Source organism: Ictidomys tridecemlineatus, chromosome X (assembly GCF_052094955.1).
Source record: "Ictidomys tridecemlineatus isolate mIctTri1 chromosome X, mIctTri1.hap1, whole genome shotgun sequence".
In the NCBI taxonomy this organism is placed as follows: Eukaryota; Metazoa; Chordata; class Mammalia; order Rodentia; family Sciuridae; genus Ictidomys; species Ictidomys tridecemlineatus.
Genome location: NC_135493.1, coordinates 59,013,198 through 59,040,695, shown reverse-complemented (window position 1 = coordinate 59,040,695; position 27,498 = coordinate 59,013,198). Strand labels below are relative to the sequence as shown.

General features: G+C 44.8%; 1 protein-coding gene across 1 annotated transcript; it reads left to right on the top strand.

The window, feature by feature from the left end:
- Positions 1–517: 517 nt before the first annotated feature.
- Positions 518–27,498, top strand: LOC120889107 (nuclear RNA export factor 2-like). Its single transcript, XM_078034544.1, has 22 exons — positions 518–758; positions 1,977–2,060; positions 14,846–14,951; positions 15,249–15,402; positions 15,683–15,766; positions 15,879–15,983; positions 16,100–16,180; positions 16,307–16,376; positions 19,264–19,352; positions 19,472–19,579; positions 19,761–19,870; positions 21,339–21,375; positions 21,763–21,831; positions 21,917–21,972; positions 22,113–22,220; positions 22,355–22,413; positions 22,537–22,649; positions 22,744–22,786; positions 23,369–23,441; positions 24,195–24,377; positions 27,044–27,104; positions 27,232–27,498. The coding sequence occupies exons 2-22, from the start codon at positions 2,018–2,020 to the stop codon at positions 27,274–27,276; spliced, it is 1,797 nt and encodes a 598-aa protein (XP_077890670.1). The 5' UTR covers positions 518–758; positions 1,977–2,017; the 3' UTR covers positions 27,277–27,498.

The window sequence follows — 27,498 nt, the reverse complement described above, 5'->3', positions numbered from 1 at the left end:
AATTTAGGTAAACATTCTGAAAAAAGATGCAAAAAACCTCAACAAATTATTAGCAAATTGAACCCAGAGATATGTAAAATTTAAGAATAGGACACAAAGCAGACATTATCTTAAGAAAAAAAAAAACAAAAACATGAGTGTCTTTATGGTTGCAGAAAAGCCACTTGAGAAAATTCCACATCCATTATGAAAACAATTCGGAAAAAAAAGTATCTTTGTTGTTAAAAGACATAGTCAAGAAAACCTACAGCTAATACGATGACCCATAACAGTATCAATTGACCACTTTTCCTCTATGATGGCAAATAAAAAAGAGGCTGCTAAATTTCAGCATTCTTTTAATTGAAATCACAAACATTAACAACAAAATTGTTGAAAGTCCTCTCACATGCAGGCAAATCGCTGGCAGTCACGTGAGCACCACAGCGACCCTATAGCTGTTGTTCCTGTGGTCACATGCCACGCGATGATCTCGCGATACTCAGCCCTCTGTATCACAGAACGATGAGAAGGCCCCACCCCTGTGCGTCAGGTGGTTCCCCCACCCACGTGGCCCCCAAAAGGTCAAGTACCAGGAACTTCCCTTTAAGTGGGCTGCCCGGATCTTGGCTTACTGACGAGTGGAGTCGGAATTACAAGCCACAGGTCCTTCGAACTGCCATCAGTGGCGTGTTCTGGCTGAAGTTTAATTAGAATCTGTCACAAATCCCAACCGGTCCACAAACTTTGATATCCTGTCACGGTGGACAGTTTTCCTGGTAGGAGGAACATTAGCTGGGAGGAGAATTTCACTCTGGGTTTGGGCTTTGAAGGGTAGTCGAGTGGATGCCACAAGTGGGCGTCGTGAAGAGAGGGGTTGGGAAGCGGTAGGGAGAGGACTTTGCGATTGTGGCTAAACTTCTGTACAGTTCTGATTATGGCGCGTGCACGTGTGTGTGTGTGTGTGTGTGTGTGTGTGTGCGTGCGCGCGCGCGCGCGCGCGTGTGTGCCCGCGCACGCGTCCTCCCCTGATTGTGGACTCCTGGGAACTGTTGGGGGTAGGAAGAGAGGTGGAGGCAGGCAAAGCGCCAGCCTGGGGACTGGTAGCAGGGCAGAGTCAGCGGGGTTCATGGATTTGTCGGTCACAACTCAAGGGCGGGGCTCTCGAAGCCCAATGGGACCATGCTCCCTTCCTCAGACCCTCGCTACAACCCGATCTTGGCCCGTGATCACGCCTCTAGATTTGCTATCTATACCTCGCGTTCCCCTCCTCTGCCCCTGTGTATCCATGGATACCAGAGCCCTCCTAGATGCCAGGTCTTACAGTTGATGATTCCAGAACTAATCGTAATTTCCATCTCATAGTTGATTGTGTAAAGATTCTTTTTGTTCCTTGGACTAAGTTTCCCAGGAGATGTTTGAAACATATGCTCAGGAAATAAGTAATTTTAGGAGGGAGGCAGGGGGCGGAGAACGGGGTCAGTGGGGGAGAGGGTGAAATTTCTAAAAGGCTTTAAAATTTCACTAAACTGCCAAGTTAACCATGAGGAGAAGATTCGGGGTTTACTTCCTGCAATGAATTTGAAGTCCAGCCATTTTTAAGAGCCCACTTGGGAGGGGGTTAATAAGCCTTTTCTGCTTCAGGTCTCTAAATAGCTTAAAGTAATAGAGCCATGTTACTCTGGTGAATTTCACCCTGGTTTTCTAAGCATTGCTTCTTAGACTCCTTCCCCAAAACTCCCTCCTTTCCTTCAGGTGGAAAATTATGGTGAATAGATTTAAGAAAAATATTAAGTAAAACCATAAGCAATACATTTGATACATCAGCAATGTAGTGTTGGATTAAATTGAACAATAACAAGATTCTGCTTACATTTAAGCAGAATGGGGCTTTTAAAAATAATGCCTGACAAATGGTTAAAGAACGTTGTCATTTGTGATGTATTGTAACAGATAGCTTAAATAATCTATTTTTCTCTCATTTCTGCATTTTCAAGTTGGTTCTGCAAAACACTAGGGCTGAAGGACAACAACAAAAATGTGCTCTACACTAAAGAAGTATGGGACATACAGAAATGAAGGTAAACAGATTTCCATACTGTAGAGTATATATTTATACACACATATATAAATGTATATAAATATAAATATTTTAGATACTTCACTTGTATGTACCATGAATCTCTGAGAGAGAGAGAGTTTCCCTACTTTCTATAGGAATGGAACCTTTTTCTACAGAGCTTTTGAGAGAGGTGGTACTTCAAAAAATATTTGGGAATCTCTGTTCAGACTAAATCTTGTAACATTTAAAAAATCTTCTGCTTTTGTTTGCTAAAAAAATGGGATGAATGTTTATAATAATTTTAAACTTTTCTCCTTCAGAAATTACTCATTGCTCATAATTCAACTTATTTCATTATTTGGAGCATCTCCTGCATGAAACTTTTCACTTACTTCTTCTTCTGAGGTAGCCCCAATATGCATGCTTCTGATAAAATTGTGGCAAAAAGTAACAGAACTAATGAAAGTCTTTTAAGAAGTAGTATCTGTCATAGCAAATGAGTGTCCAATTTTTTTTTCTGGTACTGGCAATTGAACCCAGGGGTGCTTAACCAGGAAACCACATACACAGGCCTTTTTAATTATTATTATTTTTTTAAAATTTTGACTCAGGGTCTCACTAAATTGCTGAGGCTGGTTGTCAATTTGTGATCCTCCTGCTTCAGCCTCCTAAGCCACTGGGAAGTGTCCCACTCTTGAAGTCAGGATGTATCATACCTTCAGAGTGAACAAGCATAGTACCTCTCATTTGATACAAATCATCTACACATTTTCATAACATTTTTTATTATTAAATAACTTCAGCTGTCATTACTTTGAGTCCCTATTATATAGCACACTCTGGGATAACATCATGTAATTTATTTCATTTCTCTGTCAGGAAAATCCTGAGAGGGTGTTATTTTCTTGAGAGGTGAGCTATAACAGTGAGGAAGGGCTGTATTATGCTGTGTTACTAAGCATCTGAAAACTTCAGTGACCTATTCACTCCTATTACATAGCCACGGCAGGTGTGTGTCCTTCAAGGGATGGTGCATGTTGGGGCCTGAGTGATTCTTATTGGAATGTCTCAGAGGCACAATGAAATGGATGGAGCAGCCACCATCTCAAGAGTGGTCTGTCATTGTGCAGAGTGGAGGAGAACCCAGAGGGCCTCACACTAGTAAGCAGATGTTCTGATGTAGAAATAGCACACATTGCTCACAAGGGCTTGGCCAGAGCTAGTCACGCAGATAGCCTTGCTTAAATGAGGGCAGTCAGGAAATGCAGCCCTACCAGGTGAGGACCTGAAAGAGAGGGGCATGAAAACACTTGGCAAACAGCAGCACTAACTGCCACATAGAGGATTGGAAGCCAACAGAGGTTCAAGATTTGACTAAAAGCATGAAAGCCATAAGGGACAGAGCATGGATTTGAATGCAGACAGGTACAATTTCAAAGTGCTCCTCTTCTCTACCCCGTTTGACACCATACCCTCTTTGCTAAATAAAGTTCAGGTATATTTATAATAAAAGTTCCTTTATTCAGTGACAGAGTCTCCCCTTCCTTAATCATCTTATTACCTAACAATTGCGTTGAATAGGTGTGATGGCATGAGTCAAAAACAACAAAATTAGCCAGGCGTGGTGGGGCATGCCTGTAATCCCAGTGGCTCAGGAGGCTGAGATAGGAGGATTGTGAGTTCAAAGCCAGCCTCAGCAACAGTGAGGCACTAAGCAACACGGTAAGATCTTGTCTCTAAATAAAATACAAAATAGGGCTGCAGATGTGGCTCAGTAGTTGAGTACCCCTGAGTTCAATCCTGGGTACCAAAAAAAAAAAAAAATTGACAAGCCACAGGCTCTTTCAAAACAATTCTGTGTATTGGATATTTGAATATTTGTTGCATTCAGGTATAAAATTTATAGAAAATATAACATGTGCTAGACAAAAACCTTGTTACTTGATCTTTTACCTAACAAAATTTAACATCATGTCTTTCCACTTGGTCATAAAAAAATAAAGAAAAATAACAAACATGACAGCAGAAAATTAAAGAAAAAACACTGATATCCAAGGTGATAAAGTTGAACTAAAATGATAGAAGTCAAGAGTTTTAGAAGACTGGGTAATTATAAAGCTGTGGGCACACAGGTGAGGAACATTAGTGAGAAGATACAGAAGAGCCACTCTTGTAATGCAGAAGCTGTCATGCTAGTTGTCACAGAAAAGACGATAAAGGCAAGATAATATGAAAAAGATAGGATGATTATTTGAAATTTCAGATTAAAAAGAGATACTGTGGGGGAATATACTACTTTCCAAAGTGAAGAAATAGAAAAATCTTAATATTATTAAAAGCATTCTTTAGAAGGAAAACATGTAAAAGCAGAATTAATACCCAGTATCAATTAATTAATACGTACTATGCCAAAAAAAAAAAAAACAGCTGCAAATAGATTCCAACAAAAGCTAAACTAGATATTGCAACATGGCAGAGTTGGACTTACTCCCACGCACATGACATTTGTTTAGCCTTTGTCGAGGTCCATAATGTAAATTAATGCAATTAAAGCAATGCCTGAAGAAAGGAAGAAAGAGTGGATGATGGTCACAAAAAGATCCTGTGAAAATAATATGCAGTAAATTAACCAACTAGGATTAAACCACAATGATGACAATAATTTTTCACATATCACAAAGAGAACATTATTTCTATAAAATGACCACTGGTATTTAAAGTAATAAACTATATTCTGGACCACACTTACGAGTGAAATGTTAGAAGCATTCCCTTTCACAATTGGGAGAAGCAAAGATGGATCCTATGGAGACTTCTCTTCAACATAGTAGTGAACCTGGTGCAGTCAGCTGCTACACATTCTACGAAGCACTGCAAAGAGATCTATTGCAAACTTGCATTCAAACATATATATATATATATATATATATATATATATATATATATATAAAGCATGCACAGGGCTGGGGCAGTAGCTCAGTGGCAGAGCACTTGCCATGCATGTGTGAGGCATTGGGTTTGATCCTTAGCACCACAAACAAATGAAACAATTAAAATAAAGGCATTCTGTCTGTCTACTACTACAATTTCTTTTTTTAAAAAAAATCGGATGAATAGGGGCTTTGAGTTTCAGCTCAGAAGTAGAGTGCTCACCTAGCACATGCAAAGCACTGGATTAGATCCTCCACACCACCTAAAAGTAAATAAAAGTATTGTGTCCAACTACAACAAAAAATATTTATAAACTCATGTATGTATAAAAGGAAAATAAGCAAAGTTGTCGGTGTGATTATCTTCATGTAAAACTGAAGAGGACCTACATAAAATTAAAATAGAGATCAAGCTTGTTGGATATAAGACTAGTATACACAGAAAATTTACAACAAATAGAAAATGCCACTTTTGTTGTGAATAAATGATTTACATAGCAGACACTATCATGCTTTGCAAATACGCAATGAAATTGTCCCACATGGTGGCTATTTGGACACTCAAGCCATTCTTAGAAGCTTTGAAGCCATATGGAGACTTAAGAGTGAAAAGAAGCACACTTGAACATACATGAGCATGCAGGCATGCCAGAGGACTCTCCCCCCTCTTATTCTCTCACTCAGTTACCAGAGCCCCTTGCAATCAGTATCTCCAATGAGACCACAGTTCTATCAAACATATGCATGAACATAAAACTCAGAGGGAGCACTGAAGAATGTGGGAACCACATACAGGGTCAGTCATAGGTGATGGTACAAGTCACTCCGTCTCTGTTGTATGTGTGGGAAAGCAGGCAGCAGTGGTGTATGAGGATATGGCCAGCATCTCATCGTGGCATTGTTCTTCCTGCCAAGGAAGGTGTAAGCCAGCTGAGAAATTAAAGTCTAAAGTAATTAATGAAGACCAAAAGACAAAGAGTCGAAATGTATTTTAAAAAGCAGAGCTCCTGATAGATCCAGTCCACACAGGTCCTGGAGCCAGGCAAAAGAAAATGTCTCCAATGGTTTATTTAAGGGCAGGGATCAGGTTTCAACTGTGGAGTCTTGCTTTGTGATGTCCTGCAGTCAGCAGGATGATTGGCATCTTAGCAGGTCACACCCATCTCAGGTGCTGTATGGGACATGGCAGAGCAGAAGATGAATTCACAAGGTCTCTGGGCAGTCTTACACAGAGGGAATATCCACCTGAAGTTCCCAGACAACAGGTGTTCCTATTCACTCCTCTGGGATACCGACAGTCTACACACAGCCCACGGATGGCTTGCAACAGTGGTCTTTCACCTGAAGCACACCTATAGATGAGTGGGCCTTGCTTGGCTCTACATGATCCAGGCCTGCTTTTCTGGTCCTCACAGAGCTTCTGTAAGCTAGGTAATTTATTTTTTATAGTATTTTTAAAAGTGAAAAATAGGCAAAGGTGAGTTAGGACCTTGGACAGTACAGGAATTGACATGAAAATTGATTGCAAGCAAAAGACCCTGCAAGAAATGGGGATCTGGAAAGATGATCTGCCCTCAGTCAGTGCACAGATGATGAGAGTCCGATTCACATTAGAGGAAGAAATAGTGGAGTTCTGTGACATGCCATGGTGACACAGGTGCAGAAGTTGTCAGCTGTGATCACTTGAATATTGATGATGCCAGTGCATTGGTGGGCATGACAGATGCTTTTTAGTGATTCTGAAGGCACTCCTGTCCCTGTGCCATTGAAAAAGGCTTAGGTGAGGAGAGCATTGTCATCTTTGAAGTGCTTTGGAGCAGTGGATATCTATAAGCCACAGATGCCATTCTAGATCCTGCCATTGTCACGCTCATCTGATGGGACCCTGGAGCCAGAGGCCAGATAGAAGTGTGCAACATTCCAGGTGAAGTGATGGGTAGCAAGGCTAGAAAGGTAGTCATAATAGTTTGACCTACAGTGATCTTTGAAGGTGGTTGATTGATCTGAAGATTTCCTGGCTCTTGAAGCATCTGAACATGATCTGCGTTCTGTTTGATTCATATACAGATAAATGCAAGATAAGGAGGATTTCTTTAGGATACAAGCCCACTTACAAATCTGTGAAATAATTAAAAATGAAACTCTACTTCTCTTACTGCCCTTGTCCTAGGGTCTGCCACAGAAGACCTAAAAGGGAAGTCACAGGGTACTCCAGCACATCTGTGTTGGCTTAGCCAAAGGAACACATGGCCATTTACCAGAGTTCCTGTGAGCTTGCTCTAAAGATGCTTCTCTAAGCCAGAGCTCCAGAAACTTGTCCTGCAAAGGGCTGGATTGTGAATATGTGGGGCTTTGCAGGCCATTTTGTCCCTGCTGCAATAATTCAACTCTGCCATGCGTAAAGCAAAAGCAGCCGTAGGCACCGCATAAATGTGGCTTGGATGTAGTGCGCCTTTTTGAATATGAAGGTGAATTCAAATCGCTTTCACATGTCTGGAAATAATAATCATCTTGTCACTTTTTATCCTTTCTCCGATTTCTTTCAAGTTCCCCCAAGTGTCCCTAACATGTAATCAAGATTACATCTAACTGAACAGTTTAAATGGGGAGTCCAATCTTGTATTGCATTTAATGTAGCATTTTTATAATTGTGTTTTGGTATAATAATGTTCCAAACCTAATAAATGTGCAATAGGCTGAAACACATGAAGTGTGAATTCTCATGTAGGAGTAAGAATGAATAGGCCAAAGGGGTGGGAGGGAAAGGGAGGGGGCACGGGGTTAGCAAGGATAGTGCAATGTGATAGACATCATTATCCAAAGTACATGTATGAAGACACGAATTGTATACTTTATATACTACCAGAGATATGAAAAATTGTGCTGTATATGTGTAATAAGAATTGCAATGCATTCCGCTGTCATTTTTTAAAAATTAATAAAAAAAAAACAGGAGATGGAAAATCACTGTGGTAAGGCATGGACCACCACAGGTGGGGTCTGGGATGGAACTTAACCACTGGCAAGGCCAGGGGAAGGACTGGATTAAAGCCAAGCATCCATGGACCCAGCACTCCTGCAGCAGTGAGGCCACCACCACAGGAGAAAGACACAAACCAGGGTCAGCAAGGAAGGGATGGCAAAACTCATCCCATCCAATGATTGGCCCTGAGGAATAGGAAAAATGGCAAAGGCTGAAATTGGCCTTGACCTAACGTCTCCTGAGAACAATAGAGGAGTGCAAAAGGGTGAAGGTTTGTCTTTTATAAAAGAGTACAGACTGTCCCAAGAAGGATGGCTTGCTAAGGATCTACTTTTTCTCCTTCTCCAACTTCAGTAAAACATCATCAATGGTAAACAAGGGACAAGGTTATGCCTTAGTGGTATAGCGCTTGCCTAGCTCATGTAAGTTATTGGGTTCCATCTGCACCACCACATAAGGATGAACAAATAAAATAATGGTATTGTGTCCATCTATAACTAATAAAAAAGGTAAACAAATTCTGGTCTCTCCATGTGATAGAATACTCTTCAGCAGTAACAAGTCAAGGGCACAGACGGATCCTATGCTGAGTTAAGGAAGCCAGACACAAGCAGGAGATTGTGTGTGATTCTGTGTATACAGAACTCTATAATAGGTAAATGAATATTTAGGAATCTAAAGCAGGTCTAGGTCTGCATGGAGCCAGGGGACAAAGAGGTGACTAACAGAAAACTTGTGGGTTGTGTATGTTATTACCACAATTGAGGTGGTGGCTATCCCTAACCCCTGAGTTTCACAAGTGAGGCACCTAGGATCAGAAGAAGTTGGGTGAATTGTCTAAAGTGACGCAGTGTATTTATCAGAAGGTACTCATGCCTGATTATCAACTCTTATGCAGTATGTTGCTTGATAGGAATGGTGCTGCTCCCCAAACACCTGAAAAAAACCCTGACATGGCCATGAACAAGCTTTGATACAAATAATGCATAGACATGAAAGCATAACTAGTCTGCATTATAGCCATGACTTCATACACACAGTTGACAATCCACACATTCCTTTTGCTGATTTGAGGTTCACGTTCACACGGAAATGCCAAAAGGCTATTCTATAAATGTTTTCTTGTGAGGAATCATACCATCTCATATGGTGGCATAATCCGACATTTGTCTCTGCACTTAGCATCATGTGGCTTGATGAACATTCCTTCCTGCTTCTTGGAGTCTACTACTTACACCTGAGAGCTTCCTTAAGTTATAATACTTTTTTTCTTTTTGCCCAAAGATTGGAAATCGGAAAGTAAGACCTCATCAAGTCCTTCCACATGCCTGTTTCAGATTCCAAGTATTTTATTTTCACACCTGTTAGCACAAAATGACCAGGACAGTTGCTAACTTCACAGATCAGCACAGCCTTTAATGAAAGGTGGAGTCATGCCTCTGGTGGACCCACTTCCGTGACGGAAAACAAGCCATTGGCCAAAGCAGGAGTCTGTGATTATATAGGTTGCACAGAGGTCAAGTAATTATTGTTAGAGCGTGTCAGTTTGGGCACTCAGGAAACAAGTTTTGTGAGAATTTGATATTTGTTTTTCTTGGGAAATACTTTTACTTGAAGAAGAATGGAGGGTCTGGGTTTAGTGTTCAGTATTTCTCTCTTTCCCTCCATGGTCCCAATGAACTGTCACTGGGAAAGGATTTATTTTGAGAAGGATCAATGCTGTGGCTTCCTCTCAGAGACTGCCATTCTAGGCTTGATGGACCGTTCCTTCCCAGGGATTGTCTTGACACTGGATGTTGTGTTTCATTTCCAAGGATTATCCTGTCAATGGGAAAGAATGATTTGGGAAAGGATCAGTGTTATCAATGCATTGCCTTCTCTCTCACTCCTTCTTCCAGGCCACATTATTTTGGAGTTTGTCATTTAGTATATGTGCAATGCCCTCAATTGATATGTCAGATTCTTTCCCACAGGGGCCAATGTAGTCTAGAACTCTCAGTTTGTAAAGTACATTAATGGCTGACATGGCAACCTGCACCATTCCCTATCTGCTTTCCTTCTCATTGCCAGGAGGACTACATACAAATGCAGGGAGCACATATGCATCTCCCACTTAACTCCAGAAGGACTAGACCTGGTAATAGCTGACTGAATTAGAGTGCTTATTAGATTACAGTCATTCTCGGGTATTCTCCTTTTATTTCCATACATTAACTAATTCCATTTATAGTATAACCCCATGAGGATGATGACAAAAAAAATCCTCAAACCAAACCAAACAAAACCAAACAACAACAGCAACAACAAAAGAATAACAACCTTGAGAGTTAGAGAGAGATTAAATCCAAAGTTATCTGCCCAAGACCATAGAATTCAGCACCAGGGTTCAAATCCTGGTCCATGGGACCTCAGACCCTAAGCCTGTAACCAATAATGTGTTATTCTGTATTGAGACTGAAATGAATGCTGGGACATAGAGAACACTCTGAGTCCTGAGGACAGAGATGGGTTGGTGGCTGGAATCTATGTCTGAGACCCTCAGACTTCTGTCTACAAGACCCATCAATGAATATTGTTTCCTTGCAGTGACTCTCCTTTCTCAGACTGTGTGGGAACCCCTTTCTCTAGGGTTCAGCCTCAAGTCACAGAGCCAGACACGATATACATGGAAACACAGGAAGGTTTTCAGAGGGTGCATATCTCCAGGAGGAATTTGCTTCCTCAGAGACTGTTTCGTAGTGTGTTCCATACTCTTGCCAACTCATCCTCATCTTCCTGACACATATCTTCATCCCTTGGCCTATTCACTCCCTATATCAGGTATTTATATCCCTTCTTCCCTAACTATTCTCAAGTCCAAGGGCAGTTGTTCTCTACCCCTCTCAACAATACCTGACACTCTGAGGACCCATCATCCTTCCATGCCAAAGAGCCTGAAAAGGGGGGCCAAAACTTGGCCATATTTAGGCAGATAATATTTTACATGATAAATTGAAAAACTGAAATATGCAGGTCAAAGGATAAAAAAAAATGACTACTGGAAGGCAAAGCTTATCGTAGAAAATTAGAGTCACACAAGAGGAGAAGGAATGTGTAGGAATGTGAGTTTCATATAAAAATCTTACGGAAACATCACTTATGCTTAAAAATATCCACATGCTTCTGCTAGGAAACTGTAGAGCAGGGTCCCAAATCCTGGACCTACTGTGAAGCCCATGCTGTTCTCCACTGTGTCCCATGTCCTCCTTCATTGGGGATGTGCTCTAACCCTGGCCAAGTCATGGACTGTGCCCCACTGTATTTGAAAGAATTCTTTCTACTTTAATTAGAAGCCATCCAGTCAAGTATTAAAACACCATTATCAAAGATAAAAGCACTGACAAGAACGTTGGGAAAAAGGAACAAAATTTGGCCATAAATAATACATAACACGTGGAAAGAAAATACGTGTGAGTTCCAGCTCTGCGTGACAGTGCAGATACTACCATGATTTGGAACATATGTATTCAAAACCTTGTATAGAAGGACATCATATGATCATGTGGACCCGTGTGCCCACATGCCCACACACTCACACCCATACCATGACACATGTGCATTCCTTCCTCTGTAACAAGGGCAGTCTTTCGAGTCAGTCACAAAAATGAGTGTCCACAGACGTGCCTACAACTCCAGGACATTCTTCCTGCATACACCATGGGTCCAGAAAGCTGTGTGCTGAACTCAGTAGGTAAGCCTTTCTTTTTCTCTCTCATCACTGTTAGCCAAAGCCGCCATCTCTGACGTCAAATCTACAGTTTTAGCATAGTCTACAGGGAGCTACATAGTTTTAGTCCTAATTTCTATGTGTACATTACTGAAACATGTCAATTTTGCAAAAGGACGATTCCATGCATGGCCTATTTCCAAACAGGTTACGAAATAGTTGTCAAGCCCACTTTGGTATACACAAGTAGAAGTGGATAGAAGTGGTAGAGAGGCCTGTGTTCTTAAAAAGTGGTTTGTTGATGATCCCAAATCTACATGACACACATGGGTAAAATAAATATTAGTTGGGTCCTACGTATGCCAGACACTCCCAGCCAAAAGTGACTCCTAATTTGCAAACCCCAAGGCCAAAGCAGATTCCTCCCATCTGGTCCAAGACCACTGTCTCCACCTGGCCCAAGAAACTTGGTTCCCACCCCAACAGGAGCAACTAGCATAACACCTAATCCCTGGCCAGCTCCTAGAATTTTTTCCTTGAGACTTGGAAGTTCACCATTAAGGGAGAAACTGTGCAGCTGTTGGAGGAGCTGTCAGGCTGTGGAAGCACACCAATAGATCCTGAGGACACAATATGAGTTCTGCCTCTTGTTGGGCTCAGAAATCCTGGGAAATGTTCCCTATGTCTGTGAGCTTAATATTCACGATCCAAAAGGGACTGTGAATACAATTCTCATGAGATATCTGTGAGGAGGTCAAGGAAACGCAATGAGTCTGCCCAACACTGAGAAAATGTTGGTTGGCACTGGGCAAGTGCTATTTTCCTTCTTGCACCAGTTTTCCCTACCAAAGCAGGATGAAGTTCCTGTGTTCCTGGGGGTGCTGGGGAGGGCAAGGGAAGGCATTGGAAGGGAGGAGGAAGCATGGAGATGATTCAGGCAGACTTCCAAAATAAAACAGGAAGTAACATAGGAATATACATGATATTATAAGGGAGACTCACTAGTGCGTTCTCTGTTGGAGGCTCCGGTATTATGAAGTGGAGCCTGAGGAGGTCCCAGTCAGAGAGGCTCTACCTCATTTCTCATACTCTCATATGGCAGGGCCATGAGCCAGTGACTGGGCTGAGATGTGGGAGTTCAGTAAGTGGATGTGAACATATGTGTGTTTTGTCTTGAATATCTCTGACTATCAGGGAGAGTCTGAACAGGACTTTGCTGAGAGTAGGTCACTTAGTGGATTTCACTGTGTGAAAGCAATGATCGCCCCTCCCTCCTGCCCCTAGGAGGTGTTCACCCGAAGCCTGGTCCTCATCAGGATGTTGCAGAGTGCTCAGGAACAGACCAGTTTCTATCCATAACTGTGTCCTGAGGCAATGGGAATCATTAAATCATGAAAAGTATAACTCACACACCTAGGGAATCTTCATGGTTAGAGCCTAAGAGGAAGTTGTTTTCTGACGTTCTGGCTACCTTAATCCCCATCTCCACCAAAGCACTAATATTGCCTTCTGCTGGTACATGTTTTCAGTCAACTCTGGCATCAGTAAAATAAGCCCAGTGAGTCTATCTGTGGGAGAGGGAATTGAGAGTATCTTATTTCTGTAGATGCCATCCCTGCCCCCAAAGAAAGAAGAAGAGAACGTTTCAAGTCTTGCCACCTGATGAATTCATTATCTGGGTGGGGAATGTGGGGGTTGAAAAGCAACAGCAACTCCTAGGAGAAAATCCAGGGTCAGATACAATCTAAATGATATGAGTGTGTACACACACACACACACACACACACACACACACACACACACACACCTTGAGGCTCAGGCTGCATTGTCCAACACACTCAAAATCAGATCAAAGACAATTAAGGAGAGACAGAGAGGGGTATTACATAGTGATAAAAGGGCCAATCTACCGGGAAGACGTAATGATGCTAGGTATGTAGGTACCGAGACACAGAGCCTCAGAGTACCTGAAACAGCAAAAGCAACAACAACAAAAACAACACTGATGGATCTGAATGGAGAAATAGCTACATCTACAGCGAGAGTTGGGGCCTTCAGCGCTCCATACTCTGGCATTCCTGGGCAGCAAAGCTGGTATGATATACAAGACCTGCGTGATGTGATACAGTAACAGGATCTAAGTAATCAACATCAGGAGAGTACCCTTTTGAAATATCTTCATTGGTGCATTGGTGCAAATATCACCCGATGCCAGGATTCAGAATGCCATATTTGGACATGCACATAATTTGATCTGTCTCATTCCCCAGTACCTTCCTTTTCCCTTCCTCCTCCCTCCCTCTGATCTGCTTGCTCTGCTCTACTGATCTCCTTTCTACCATGATTACAATTTTAATTGGCGAATTGGGATCTTTTTCAAGTGCCTGAACCATCTGCACAGATAGAGAATCTTCTCTGCCACCGAACACACCTCAACAAATCTACATCAACTGAAGTCATACAGAGGACATTCCCTGCCCATTTGGAATGAAACTGGGAATCAGTAACAGAGGGAGAACAGGAGAGTCCCCACACATTTGGGAATTGTATTTGAAGCCGCTCATTCCAGTTTGTCATTCAGACCCTTGTTACAGAAGCGAAGAGTTTAGGAAAAAGAGTCCTGTCCTGGGCTGAAAGCATTGCAGGCTGTGCAGAAGGAAAGCTTGCTCTGAATATTTCAAGCTGAGTATTGTTGAGGGCGAGGGTGGATTCCTCGCAACTCTCATTAAAGCTTTTACTACACCAGCAAAGGAAGCTCACTCAGCTAGCTGATTGTTCACAGTTAGTTCTGGGGGCTGATTGGATCTGGGCATGTGACAGAAGTTGCCTCCCAGCCATTGGTGGCAATCGGAGAAGCCTCAGAGAAGGCAGGGGTAGGACAGCTGCCTGATGTGTTTGAAGCCTAACCCAAGGGCACATGCACCCCTGATCCTTTTCAGTCCTGCTCCATGTAGTAAAAGGTCCAACAGAATTGCTTCCTCTTCCACAGTGTCTCCTCTAATTGCACCACCTGTGAGATAAAGCGCTTCTATCTGGACAGACAGAGGAGTTTGCTTTGGGGGGTGTGTGTGATTGCTTCTTGGGGCAGACTGACACTTTGCTTGTCCTTCCTTGTGTTAGCCCAAGATGCGGTACGTCGTAAGTGGACCATTGATATGTCTTTATACCTGTGTTTTTGTTCCCAGTTTCAGAATACAGGGACAAATGCAGTGCCCTTCAAGGAAGGAAGAGATGTGGAAGTTTGTCCTGGAGCAATTCTGGCAGGAGGAAGCTTCATTATGAGCATACTGGGTATGAGCTTCCACCTTCATGCCTCCAAGAGGATAATGGGAACATGGGGATGAGGGATGTCCATGATGAATCTCAGGTCAGGTAGTAAGTGACCAGGCGGCCTGGGTTGTGGGCAGCAGCCCCTGGACCACTCTGTGTGGCCTTCCTTTTCTTCTCTCACGGGAAAACTGAAGAACAGTGGATGAGGCATATACTGGTAGAGCAGTCCTCATTCTCACCCTGGCATCAGGGAGGAGGGGCGGGGGTGTAGAGGCCTTCCTAAGCATTGATGGAAACCTCCTTCTCCCCCTTTACCAGCACACCTTATTCAGCCCACCGTGACCACAGGAGAGGGAAATGGCATGATGAAGAGCCTACCCATGTGACTCTGTGGAGAGAGAAAAAGACTCGAGGGAGAGAAATGGGGAAGGAGATACGAGATGGAGTGAAGAGGAGATGGTTCAAAGTGACAGTGAGTTTCTTGGAAAGGTCTGCATTAAGTAGGCTCTTCTGGAACCTGAAAGAAGGAAAATGATGTTAAACAGCATCCGTTAAACACACACCTCCACTTGCAGGAGAGCTTCTGAATGGAAAGAAAGTGGATTCTGGAAATCAGTATTGAGTGCACAAACATGGACTCATGCTTTAGAAGTCTTTTAATGCTAGGCAAGAAAATAGCACTTGGCTGGGTCTGTTCTCCATCCTAATTCCTTGCTCTCTCCTCCACTCTGACTCTTTCTTTTTATCCTTAGATTCCATATGGGAGGAAGTATGACAAGGCATGGCTAATGAATTCAATCCAGGGCCATTGCAGTGTCCCCTTCACCCCAGTCGATGTAAGAGAGGATGGTGAAGCCAGCTGAGTAGGCACAGGGGGGGGGAGAGGCCTGGCTCAGCAGGGGCCATTGTCATCTGATACCATTGCTTCTGCCCTCACTGCCTGTGTAGTTCCACTACATCAGAAATCGGGCCCGGTTCTTTGTCCAGGATGCAGGCACGGCCTCTGCATTGAAGGATGTCAGCTACAAGATTTGCGATGACAATGATGTAAAGGTGTGTGCTAGGGGCTGTCCCTGTACTATGTCTTGGGGAGGGAGGATGGACTAGGGGCTGGTTGTCATCTTTGGGATTAGTGGGCCTGTTGTTGACCCTACCTCTCCTTCCCACAGATATTGGTCTTAGTCAGCCCTTCTGCTGTACCCTACTCTGTGCAGAATAAGTTCTCAGCAGAACAAGTGGAGCAGCTAAAGGTAGTGCAGATTCAAGGCATGCTGTGTGCCCACTCCCCGGATCCTACCTGCTCTCACCTCCTGACTCGATGACTCTTATCACCCCACACGGCCTCAGAGCCACTTTTTCCATCTCTGCCTCTGCAGTTGACCATGAGAAAACGATATGATGTCTCCCAGCAAGCTCTCGACCTCCAGAAGCTCCGATTTGATCCAGGTATTACCTACCACAGTAATTCTAGGGCAGGTGAGGGCACAGGGGTTTTCCTGGGACGAGGAGGTAGGGATTCAGCTTGGGGAGGGTTTTTCTTATTTGGTCTTTTAAATTATACCTATGAGAGTAGAACGCATTTTAGCAGATTATACGTACATAGAGTATAACTTATTCTACTTAGGATGCCACTCTTGTGGTCATACAGGATGTGGAGTTATCTTGGTTATGTATAGGAATACAAGGCCAGGGAAGTTATGTCCTATTAATTCTACTGTCTTTCCTTTTCCGCTCCCCACTCCCTTCCCTTTGTTTCCCTTGGTCTAATTCCCAGGGGATTTCTATTATTCCCCTTCCAACCTCCCTTGTTTGTGGTTAGCATCCAGAAATCAAAGATGACATTCGGCCTTTGTTTTTGGAGGGGAATTGGCTTACTTCACTTAGCATCATATTCTCCAGTTCCATCCATTCACAGGCAAATGCCATAATTTTATTCTGTATGACTGAGTTATATTCCATTGTGTGTATATATATATATATATATATATATATATATATATATATATATATATACCATGTTTTCTTTATCCATTCATCTGTTGAAGGACACCTAGGTTCCTTCCATAGCTTGGCTGTTGTGAGTTGAGCTGCTATAAACATGGATGTGACTTTGTCGCTGTAGTATGCTATTAACAATTTTAAGACCTTTAGGTATAAACCAAGGAGTGCGATAACCGAGTCACATGGTGGTTCCATTCCAAGGTTTCTAAGGACTCTCCGTACTGCTTTCCATAGCGGTTGCGCGAATCTGCAGTCCCACCAGCAATGTATGAGAGTACGTTTCTCCCCACATCCTCGCTAACATTTATAGTTACTTGCATTCTTGATAATTGCCATTCTGACTGGAGGGAGATAGAATCTCGGTGTAGTTTTGATTTGCATTTCTCTAATTGCTATGGATGTTGGATGCGCTTTCATATACCTTTTGAGCATTCATATTTCTTCTTCTGTAAAGTGTTTGTTCAGTTCCTTTGCCCATTCATGCTTTGGTTTATATATTTTTCGAGTGGTAATGTTGTAGGGACAAACGAGGCAAGGCACCGAAGATAGCAGGAAACAGTTTTATTTGGCTGCAGCTAGGTTCAGAGGGCACAGCTTTTGCTGAAATCAATTAATCCCCCTGAACCCTGAGTTCAGGGAATTTCAGAGTTTTATACCCAGTGTGTAAGGGGAGGGGCTGAGAAGTTCACAGTCTGCAGAAGTTCACATAATAGCAGCTTTTTCTTTCACTGTTCTGGGCAAGTTAACTCTTCAAGGACAACACTTGAGAAGGGGAGAGCTTCTTCTTCCCTTTCTTTCCTCCCCCTGCCAGCTGTTACCATGGAGCCCAATTGTAGCTTATCTTAAAAATGTAGACATCTCTGTGAAGCCCAGCTCAAGGCCAGAGGCCTTGTTTGCACATTTCTTCAAAGTACTATACTGGATACATTTGTGAAAACTAGTAATGGGGTGCCCAGCACCTGGAGTGCTGGTATCTTCTCGGCCAGTGGCCAAGTAAACAGGGCGACACGAACATAAGAAGTTTATCTACATTGGACTCTTTCGCAGAGACTCTTTTGCTGACAGTCTTAAAATCGGCCATGGTGAAGAGGGCTTTTCTGTGGAGAAAGGGGGTGCCACTTCAGTAAGTTTTCTGAGTTGTTTGTGTACTGTGGAAATTAATGCCTTACCTGAGGTACTGGTGGTGAAGATTTTCTCCCCATCTGTAGGCTGTCTGTACACGTTCTTGATTGTTTCCTGTGCTGTGAAAAAGCTTTTCCACTTGATACCATCCCATTTGTTGATTCTTGATTTTACTCCTTGCGCTTTGGGAGTCTTCTTGAGGACTGACATGTTGAAATGTTGGAGACTTGGGCTTACTTTTTCTATTTGTAAGTGCAGGGTCTCTGGTCTAATGCCTATGTCCTCGATCCACTTAGAGTTGAGTCTTTTGCAGGGTGAGAGAGAGGGGTTCAATTTCGTTCTATTACATATGGATTTCTCATTTTCTCAGCACCACTCCTTAAAGAGGCTATCCTTTCTCCAATGTAAGTTAATGGTGCCTTTGTCTAGGATGAGATAACTGTATTATGTGGGTGTGTCTCTGTGTCTTCTATTGGTCCATTGGTTCCATTGGTCTTCATGTCTGTTTTGGTGACAATACCATACTGTTTTTATTACTATAACTCTTTGGTATTATTTAATGTCTGCTACTGTGATGCCTCCTGTGTCACTTTTCATGCTAAGGATTGCTTTGGCTATTCTGGGCCTCGTGATTTTCCAAATGAATTTCATGATTGTTTTTCTATTTCTGTGAAGAACGTCATTGAGATCTTTATAGGAATTGCATTAAAACTGTATAATGCTTTTGGCCGTTTTGATAATTTTGATTCTGCCTATCCAGGAACGTGGGAGATCTTCCCATTTTCTGAGGTCTAATTCAATTTCTTTCATTAGCATTCTGTAGTTTTTTTTTTATAGGTATCTTTCACCTCTTTTATTAGGTTGATTCCCACACATTTTATTTATTTATTTTTTGAGGCTATTGTAACGGGGATAGTGTGCGTGATTTCTCTTTCAGCCAATATCCTTGGTGTATAGAATATGATTGATTTATTGGTGTTGATTTTAAACACTGCTACTTTGCTGAATTTGTTTATGAGTTACAGGAGCCTACCAGTAGAGTTTTGGGAGTCTTCTAAATATAGAATCATGTCTTCGGCAAATTGGGATAGTTTGAGCTCTTCTTCTTCTTCTTCTTCTTTTTTATTCTTATGTGGGGAGGGTTTGTGCTGGCACTGATCCAGCTGGACCCCTCTTACCCTTCTGATTCCCTTGTCTTGGCTTCCCAAAGACCTGGTGGGCTGTGACATTGACATGATCCTGAATCGAAGAAACTGCATGTTTGCTACCCTGCAGATCATTGAAAGGAATTTCCCAGAGGTAAGACCTTAGGCCCAGGGCCAGTATTTAGATAGAGGGGTGGAAGGGATGGCATTTAGGGCAGATGTGCCCACCAGGTGCTAGAAAGTCCCCATCACTCTAATGCTTCCTCCCCCAAGCTGCTGTCCCTGAACTTGCGAAACAACAAGCTGTACCGGCTGGATGGCCTGTCTGACATTGTAGAGAAAGCCCCCCATGTCAAGATCCTGAACCTCTCCAAAAATGAGGTGAGAAGAGAGAGCCAGATGAAAAAAAAATTGCATTGAGGGTGCTGGTAGTGCACAGCAGGGTGCTGGCAGGAGGCAGACAAAGGCAACTGGAGTGAGGGTCCCAGAGTCTGGGTGCAGGTTCCCAGGTGTCCCTCTCTCCCTGGGTCTCCTTAACCGGTTCCCTCCCCATCTTTCTCAGCTGAGGACCTTCAAGGAGTTGGAGAAGCTGAAAGGGATGGAGCTGGAAGAGCTGTGGCTAGAAGGGAACCCTCTGTGCAGTGACTTCCCAGAGCAGTCTGCTTACGTAAGGTAGATAATGCCTGGTAACACCTGTCACCCTTCCTGGGGACCTTTGCCTCCTGGGAGCCGGAGCTCCGCCTGAAGTCCACCTCTGCAGGAAGATGCAACCTTGGCCCTTTGGAAGGATCACAGGCCACGCCCTCTCCTCTATCTGTGTCCCTCAGCTGTGCCCACAGGTCTGCTTTCCTTCTTGCGACCTGCTCCCCTTTTTCAGCTGGACTGGGGTGTGTGTCCCGCCCCTCTGCACTGGCCTCCTCCAGCAAGCCCTCCGAAGATGGGGCTGGGCTTCCCTCCCCTGTCCTATGAGTGGCCCTTCTTCTCATGTTCCAAAAAGGTCCCCCTTCCTGTCCTAGGCTGACGTGGAGATTTTATGCCCGTGCTGAGGACCAGGGTGGCTACCATCTCAACATCTGTTCCTCTAGGCCATTGGTGGGAACTGTTTCCTCCTTGGGGAGAAACATGGGTTCCCTGAGTCAAGGAGCCAGAGGTGGGCCACTGACAGCGAGCAGAGGCCTTCCCAAGACAGGAGGGGAAGGCAGAGGGCAAAGGAGGGGCAGGAGGAGGAGGAGGAGGTGGGAGCACAGGCCCCTCAGGGGCACTGCTGCTCTCTCCCCCACTCCACATCCCACATCCAACCTGGTCCCTCAGAGCAGCCCTGGGTAGCCCAAGTCAAGATGCTTCCTTGGGCAAGACACTGACTCAGACAGGCACAGGTGCACAGGGACCACCATGAGGGAACCTGGTGCTCATAAGAGGGGGCCACAGACCCTCTTCACATGCTGAGCTGGTGCCTGATTCTTCACTACTGGTGCTGGGAATGACACCTCCTGTGGGGGCGGCTCCTTTTCCCATACCTGGCCCCCTCTGGGCCCACACAGGAGACAGAGGCTGAACCTGCATCCTGTGGGCCCCAGCCCAGCAGGTACATGTTTGCATTCCTGCCTGGGGCCCCAGGGCCAGCCAGGGGCAGGTGAAGGAATGGGCTGCAGTAGGACAGCTGGTTTCTTCTCACTTCCATCTTGACCTCCAGCACCAGGGGGCAGCATCTTCCCCTTCCCTTTGCTTTGCTTCCTCTTTCCCCATCTCTCCATCCCCTACCTTCACTCCTTTTCTGTGGCCATACCCCTGCCTTCCCCTGCCTGCCTCACTCACCAAACCCCCACCCCACCCAGCATCCTATCCTGGGAGGCGAGAGTATGACCTGGTCTTGGTCTGGCCAGGCCATGCCCCACGGAAGGCTGGACACCCAGCACAGTAGCAGAGCCCTGGTCTCCCACCCCATTCCCTGCTCCCTTCAGAGCCTTCCATGGGGGGACCTGGAAGAAGGTAAGGGAGGCAGGGTGGGCCCTGGAGGACGGGGTCAGGCCAGTGTAGATGGGAGGTACCCAGGGGGAGGGAGAGGGAGGAGAGCAAGAGGGAGAGAGTATGCACAACCCTCCACTGTCACCTCACTTCATTAGATTTTTCATTTGCACAGTGCTATCCAGGATTGTTTCCCCAATTTGTTACGCCTGGTAAGTACGCAGTTCCGGTCTTGTCTCCTTACTCACATGCCTGACCTCCCCGCTGGCCCCAGGCCTTGTGGGCCTTGCCTAGATTACGTGTGCACCAGACCCTCATTTTTCTTAAAGGGCATGGATTCTCCATGGCATAGACATTTTCCCTAGGGAGAACACACGTGCACGTGACACCCATACACACCCACTCACAGGGTGCATATACTGGTAGAGATTTCCAAGAGCTCACGATGCAGACACCAAGTGTGATCTCACCCATGGATTGTCCAGGGCCTATTTATACGTGGCCTCTGGCCCTTGTTTCCCCTTGGGCCTGTTCAACTCCTTGCTCTTGCAGTGCCACCACCCTGAGCTGCACTGCTGACTTCCTCTTCCCTTCTCAAGGATGGCCAGGAGTTACCCACACCAATTGTCGTCGACCTTGAGGCCCCCAAGTTAATAAAACCCTGCACGGTGAGAAAGAAGCACCAAAAGAGATGGGGGTGTTGCAGGGTAGGCTTTAGCCATCACAGAGACTAAAATGACCTTTTAATTCCAGGAAGACTCTAAAGGAACTGAGACCCTAAAGAATCTAGTTCTGCAATTCCTGCAAGAGTAAGTTCCCCTGAGACCTTGAGGAAGGGGAGGCCTGGGACAGTGTGGACTACCGTAGCACAGGTCTGCACATAGGAGTTTTCTGGTCTCCTCTGGGCCCTCAGCCACAGAGTTAGCCTGTCCTCTTTGCTCCCTCACAGGTATTACTTGATCTATGATCACGGAGATCGAGAGGGTCTCCTCAGTGCTTACCACAACAAGGCATGCTTCTCTCTGACCATTCCCTTCCATCCTAAGGACTCAGCCCAGTGAGTACCTGTGATCAGCTCTGACCCTGGTCTGGGGCACTGTGACTCCCCCCACATCCCCGCAGACACATGCCAGCTCCTTGCCACACCGGCACTGGCTGGACCACGATTATTTGCTCCTCTTTTTCTCCTAGGAACAGCTTGTGCAGATTCGCCAAGGATAGCAAGAATATGAGGAAGCTCAGGAATTCCTGTAAGTGTGTGATGGGGAAGACTGGGCAGCGGCAGCATAAGGGGGTGTCAAAGGGTCAGTCACGGGGGTCAAGGGCAAGGGTGTGGCAGCCCCCCTCATCTTTGCTTCTCCTGTCCTCTACAGACCAGTGGAAGCAACTGAAGCACACAAAACGTGACATCTTGGATACCCTCTGCGTGCTGCCCAAGACTCGGCATGACCTCAGCTCCTTTGTGGTGGACATGTGGTTCCAGACGGTGAGCACCTGCTTCCTCCCTGGGGTGGGACCAGAAAGCTGGAGGTGGGTAGGAGGTTAAGCAGATCCTGAGTTCCTGCATTGCCCCCTTTCAGGAAACAATGCTCTGCTTCTCTGTGAATGGTTTGTTCAAGGAAGGTGAGTGTCTATACAACCCCCTCAGATCGCCTGCTGCTCCCTCCCCTGGGTGGGCACCCTCTCAGAACTCCCCCAGCTTCCCTGATTCTGGGCCTTTCCTTCCTGTTCTTCCCTGGGGGCTCTTCCCTCGGTGCTCCCACTCTGCCCACAAAGCATCCTGGTCTGAACGTGGTCCGTGCCTGTCTGCCCCACAGCTCCGGTGTGTGTTAGGGACATAGGCTGTGGGGTTCCATGGCTCTCCTCCCAGGTCCTTACTCTGTGGCCTTGGACCAACTTCTTGACCTCTCTTTTTCACCATTTTTAAAATGGGGCTAGTAGAACCCATCTCTTGGGCAGGTGTGAGATGAAGATCAAGTGAACTTTTGAAGTGGTTTTCACAGGGCCCAACATGTGGTAGGGGCCCTATCGCTGGGAGTGGATTGTTCCAGTTGTCTTCCCCATTCCTGCTGTGCCCTCCTGACTCCAAGTGAACAATTGTCTGGGTCTGGCCTCCTCCAGTGGAAGAGCCCGACTGGGGGATGCTGTTTGAGCATGTGTAAAGCATGTGCAACTCCAAGGGAGTGTTGTTTGTTGTCCTTGAAGTGGAAGGAAAGTCTCAGGGATGTGTTCATGCCTTTACCCGGACCTTCGTTGCTACTCCTGGCAGCAATTCCAGGTGAGTGCTATGGGGCGGGTGAGAGCACCATTCTCAGCCTGGGACCAGTGGTATAGGAATGTGGTGGCAGAGTCGTCAGGATATTCTCCACATAGTGGAAGACCAACAGGTAGATCCAATGAGCAGTCTAGCCTAGTGGTTAAGACTAAGGGCTTTTAACTGGGAATGACAGTTCTCTTCCTGATCCCAACACTCACTATGTCCTTGGTCAAATTACTTGACCTTTCGGTGAGACTCACTGTCCTCCTCTGAAAATGGGGACAAGAGTACCCAGGCTCTGGGGCTGCTGTGTAGGAGAAAATGCATTGGGGTTAAATCTACAAGTCCACTGGGCGTGGCGGCACATGCCTGTAATCCCAGCAGCTTGGGAGGCTGAGGCAAGAAGATCACGAGTTCAAAGCCAGCCTCAGCAAAAGCGAGGTGCTAAGTAACTCAGTGAGACCCTGTGTCTAACAAAAACAATACAAAATAGGGCTGGGGATGTGGCTCAGGGGTTGAGTACCCCTGAGTTCAATTCCCAGTACCACCCCCCCCCCGCCCCGCAAAAAAATCTACAAATCCAGTGAAGCTGGTACAAAACCTCTCCAAAGGTGGGCACTATGGGTAGGAGCCTAGGAATCTGGGAGGCAGCTATAGTAGGGATATTGGAGGAATCCAGATGCTGCGTGGCAGTGGTTAAGGAGGTAGGCAGTGTGGGGTTATCTGCCTGGCCAGTTGTTTCAGGGAGTGTTTGTTATTTTTTTCTCTCTCCAGCCTGTGCATCGTAAACGACCAGCTGCTTGTGAGGGATGCCAGCCCTGGTGAGATCCAAAGTGCCTTCTCCATCCCCATGCCCACACACTGCTCCAGCTTCATGCCCTCCCTCTCCCAAGAGCAGCAAGAAACTGTGCAGGCTTTCTCCATCCAGTCTGGGATGAAACTTGAGTGGTCTCAGAAGTGAGTGTTGGGTGTAAATGTGAGTGGGGCAGGGGAGTGAATAATGGAAACTCCCAGGATATTTGTGGGAAAAACCTGTGGGTATTTGTTGCACAGTAAAAGTGGGCCCATGAAAAAGGTAGCACACTTTTTTATTGATGTATGTAAAGTATATCAAAAATAGTATAATGCTCAAATGTCATCACCTTCCATATGAAGAGTCCAAAAGAACCCATCATGACAAGCCACTAGAACTTGTATAAGTTCAGCAAGTATTCAACATCAATGCACAAATTTCATGGGTATTTCTATGTACTTGCAGTAAACAATCCAAAATGAAATTAAGAAAACAAGCCCATTTACAATAGCATCAAAAAGGGTAAAACAAGGCTGGGGCTGTAGCTCAGTGGTAGAGTGCTTGCCTAGCATGGGTGAGGCACTGGGTTCGACCCTTGGCGAAAGAAAGAAAGAAAGAGAGAGAGAGAGAGAGAGAGAGAGAGAGAGAGAGGGAGGGAGGGAGGGAGGGAGGGAGGGAGGGAGGGGAGAGAGAGAGAGAGAGAGAGAGAAAGAAAGAAAGAAAGAAAGAAAGAAAGAAAGAAAGAGAGGGGGAGGGAGGGAGGAAGGAAGGAAGGAAGGAAGGAAGGAAGGAAATTGTGATCATCTACAACTAACTGAAAAAATATTTTTAAAAGGATTAAAACACTTAGGAGCAAATGTAATCAAAGAAAGTAAAATCACATGTGCTGAAATCTTTGGCAAAGCATGGCTGAAGAAAAAAAGTAAAGAAGATGTAAGTAAGGGGAAAGACACCTCATGTTCCCAGGGTGGAAGACGTAATGTCAGTAAGGTGCCAGTGCTGTCCAGAGGGATCTTCGGATTCAACACAACCCCTACCAAAATCCCCGATGGCTCCTTTGCAGGAGTTGACAAGGTGATCCTAATGTTTATATGGAAATGTAGCAGATGCAGGAGAGCCAGAATAGTTTCAAAGGAAAAGAACAATGTTAGGAGACTCACACTTACCAACTTCAAAACCTGCTACAAAGCTGTAGCAATCAAGACCTTGTGGTACCAGCATACACACAAACATGACTCTATGGAAATGAAGTGAGAGTCTACCTAATGCACCTTTACATTTATGGTCCAATTGTCTATCATCTGGGCTGTTGGAAAAAAGTGCCATGGGGTTATAAAATCAAAAAGGCTTGAACAAGGGCCACCAGGAGGACTGAATATCCACTTTCAAAGCCATGAATTTTGACCCACACACCCAAGTCACACTGTAAGCAAATAGTGACTGAAAGTGATGAAGGACTTAAAGAGCCACAGCTATACAACCCAAAGAAGAAAACATGGGTATAAATCATCATGACTTTGAATTAGGCATCTATTTCTTAGGTACACGGCAGAAACTCAAGGAACCAAAGAAGAATAGGTAAATTGGACTTCCTAGAGTTCATAGAATTTAAAAGCTTTTGTACACCATTGGATTCTATCAAGAAAGTGCAAAGACAGCTGACAGAATGAGAGAGTGTTTTGCAGATCACACATCTGGCAAGAACACATGAACGTTTCTTAAAACTCCACCATAAAGAGACAAACGTCCCAGGGAAAATGGGGAGAGGGCTTGACTAGGCATTTCTCCAAAGAAGATACACACATGGCCACAGAGCCCTTGAAGAATTTCTCATCATCATTAGTCAGTAGGGAAATGCCAAGCAAAGCCGTAATGAGTTGGCTCTTCACATCCACTAGGATGGCTTTAATTAATAAAATGAAAGTGAACAAGTGTGGCTGAAGATGTGGGGAAATTGGAAATCTCCCATTATACTGGTGGGAATATAAAATGGAACAGTCTCTGGGGGAAACATTTTGGCAGTTCCTCAGATAGTTAAACACAGAGTTACTGTATAGCCTGGTAATCCCACTCCTGAGTATATATACCATGAGCAATAAAAACGTGAACTCAAAAAAATTTTACTCGAATGTTTGTAGCAGAATTGTTTGTATTGGCCAGAAAGTAGAAACAGCTCAGATGCCTTCTTGCTGATGAACGCATAGGTAAATGTGGTACATACATCTAGCGGAATATCATTCAATCATTAAGATGAATCCTGACAACATCATGCTATGTGAAGAAAACAGTCACAAAAGGCCACGTATTGTATGGTTCCGCTTATATGAAATGTCCAGGATAGGCAAAGCCAAAGAGACAAAAAGCAGAATAGTGGTCGCCAGGGAAAATGGGGAGTGATATAAAGTTCTTGGAATCAGGTAGGTGGCATGGCTGCACAATCTTATGACTGTGCTACATGACCACTGAATTGTGTACCTTAAAAAAGTAAGTGCTGTGATGTATATCTGACATCTCAATTCAGACACAACTGGCCAGTCTTCCTCTTTGAATTTCAATTTGTTATTTTGTTGAGCATCTTTTCTTTCTCAGTATGACCGAGCTCCTTTATGCTTTTGAACACCCCTATTTTTCTGCTTTGAATTTGGGTGAGCATGAATGTTCATGACAGACATTTTCGTTTTCACAACATCTTTCTTCCTCATTACAGTGGTCCTCATTCTGGCACATGCATCCCAGAAAAAGAGCAGCGTAGGGTAAGAGGTGGCATTTTGTGGCCAGTGTGTCTGTCCTGTGGTAGTAATGGAGACCACCTGTTCTTGTCCCACTGCAGGTGCCTGGAGGACAACCAGTGGAACTACATCAGAGCTGGTCAGGTCTTCACTATGCTCCAGGTGAGGACTGGGGATCAAGCGGGTGAAAGATGATGTCTCTGGGCCATTGGGAAGGGAGAGACCATGTGGCCTAGGAATGGATCTTGGGGCACCTGCCTCTTCTGACATCCTGACTCCTTCCCTCCAGAACCAGGGGAAGATACCAGGGGAGGCCTTCAAACAGTTGTCCTGAAAGGAGCCCTTGGATGCCATCTTCCTCTTCATGTACATTGTAGTTTTCTGAAACCAACTTAAGTCCACGCTCATCGCTGGGATTGCAGGTCTGGCTGACTAACAAGTCAGAGTTAACTTGTAGGCCAGGTAACATAACCTCCCAAATGGCTAGTTGTTATGTGTGTTTTCCCCACCAAAGATGGCTGTTTATCTTTACAATAAAGTGTGATATTGCATGTTG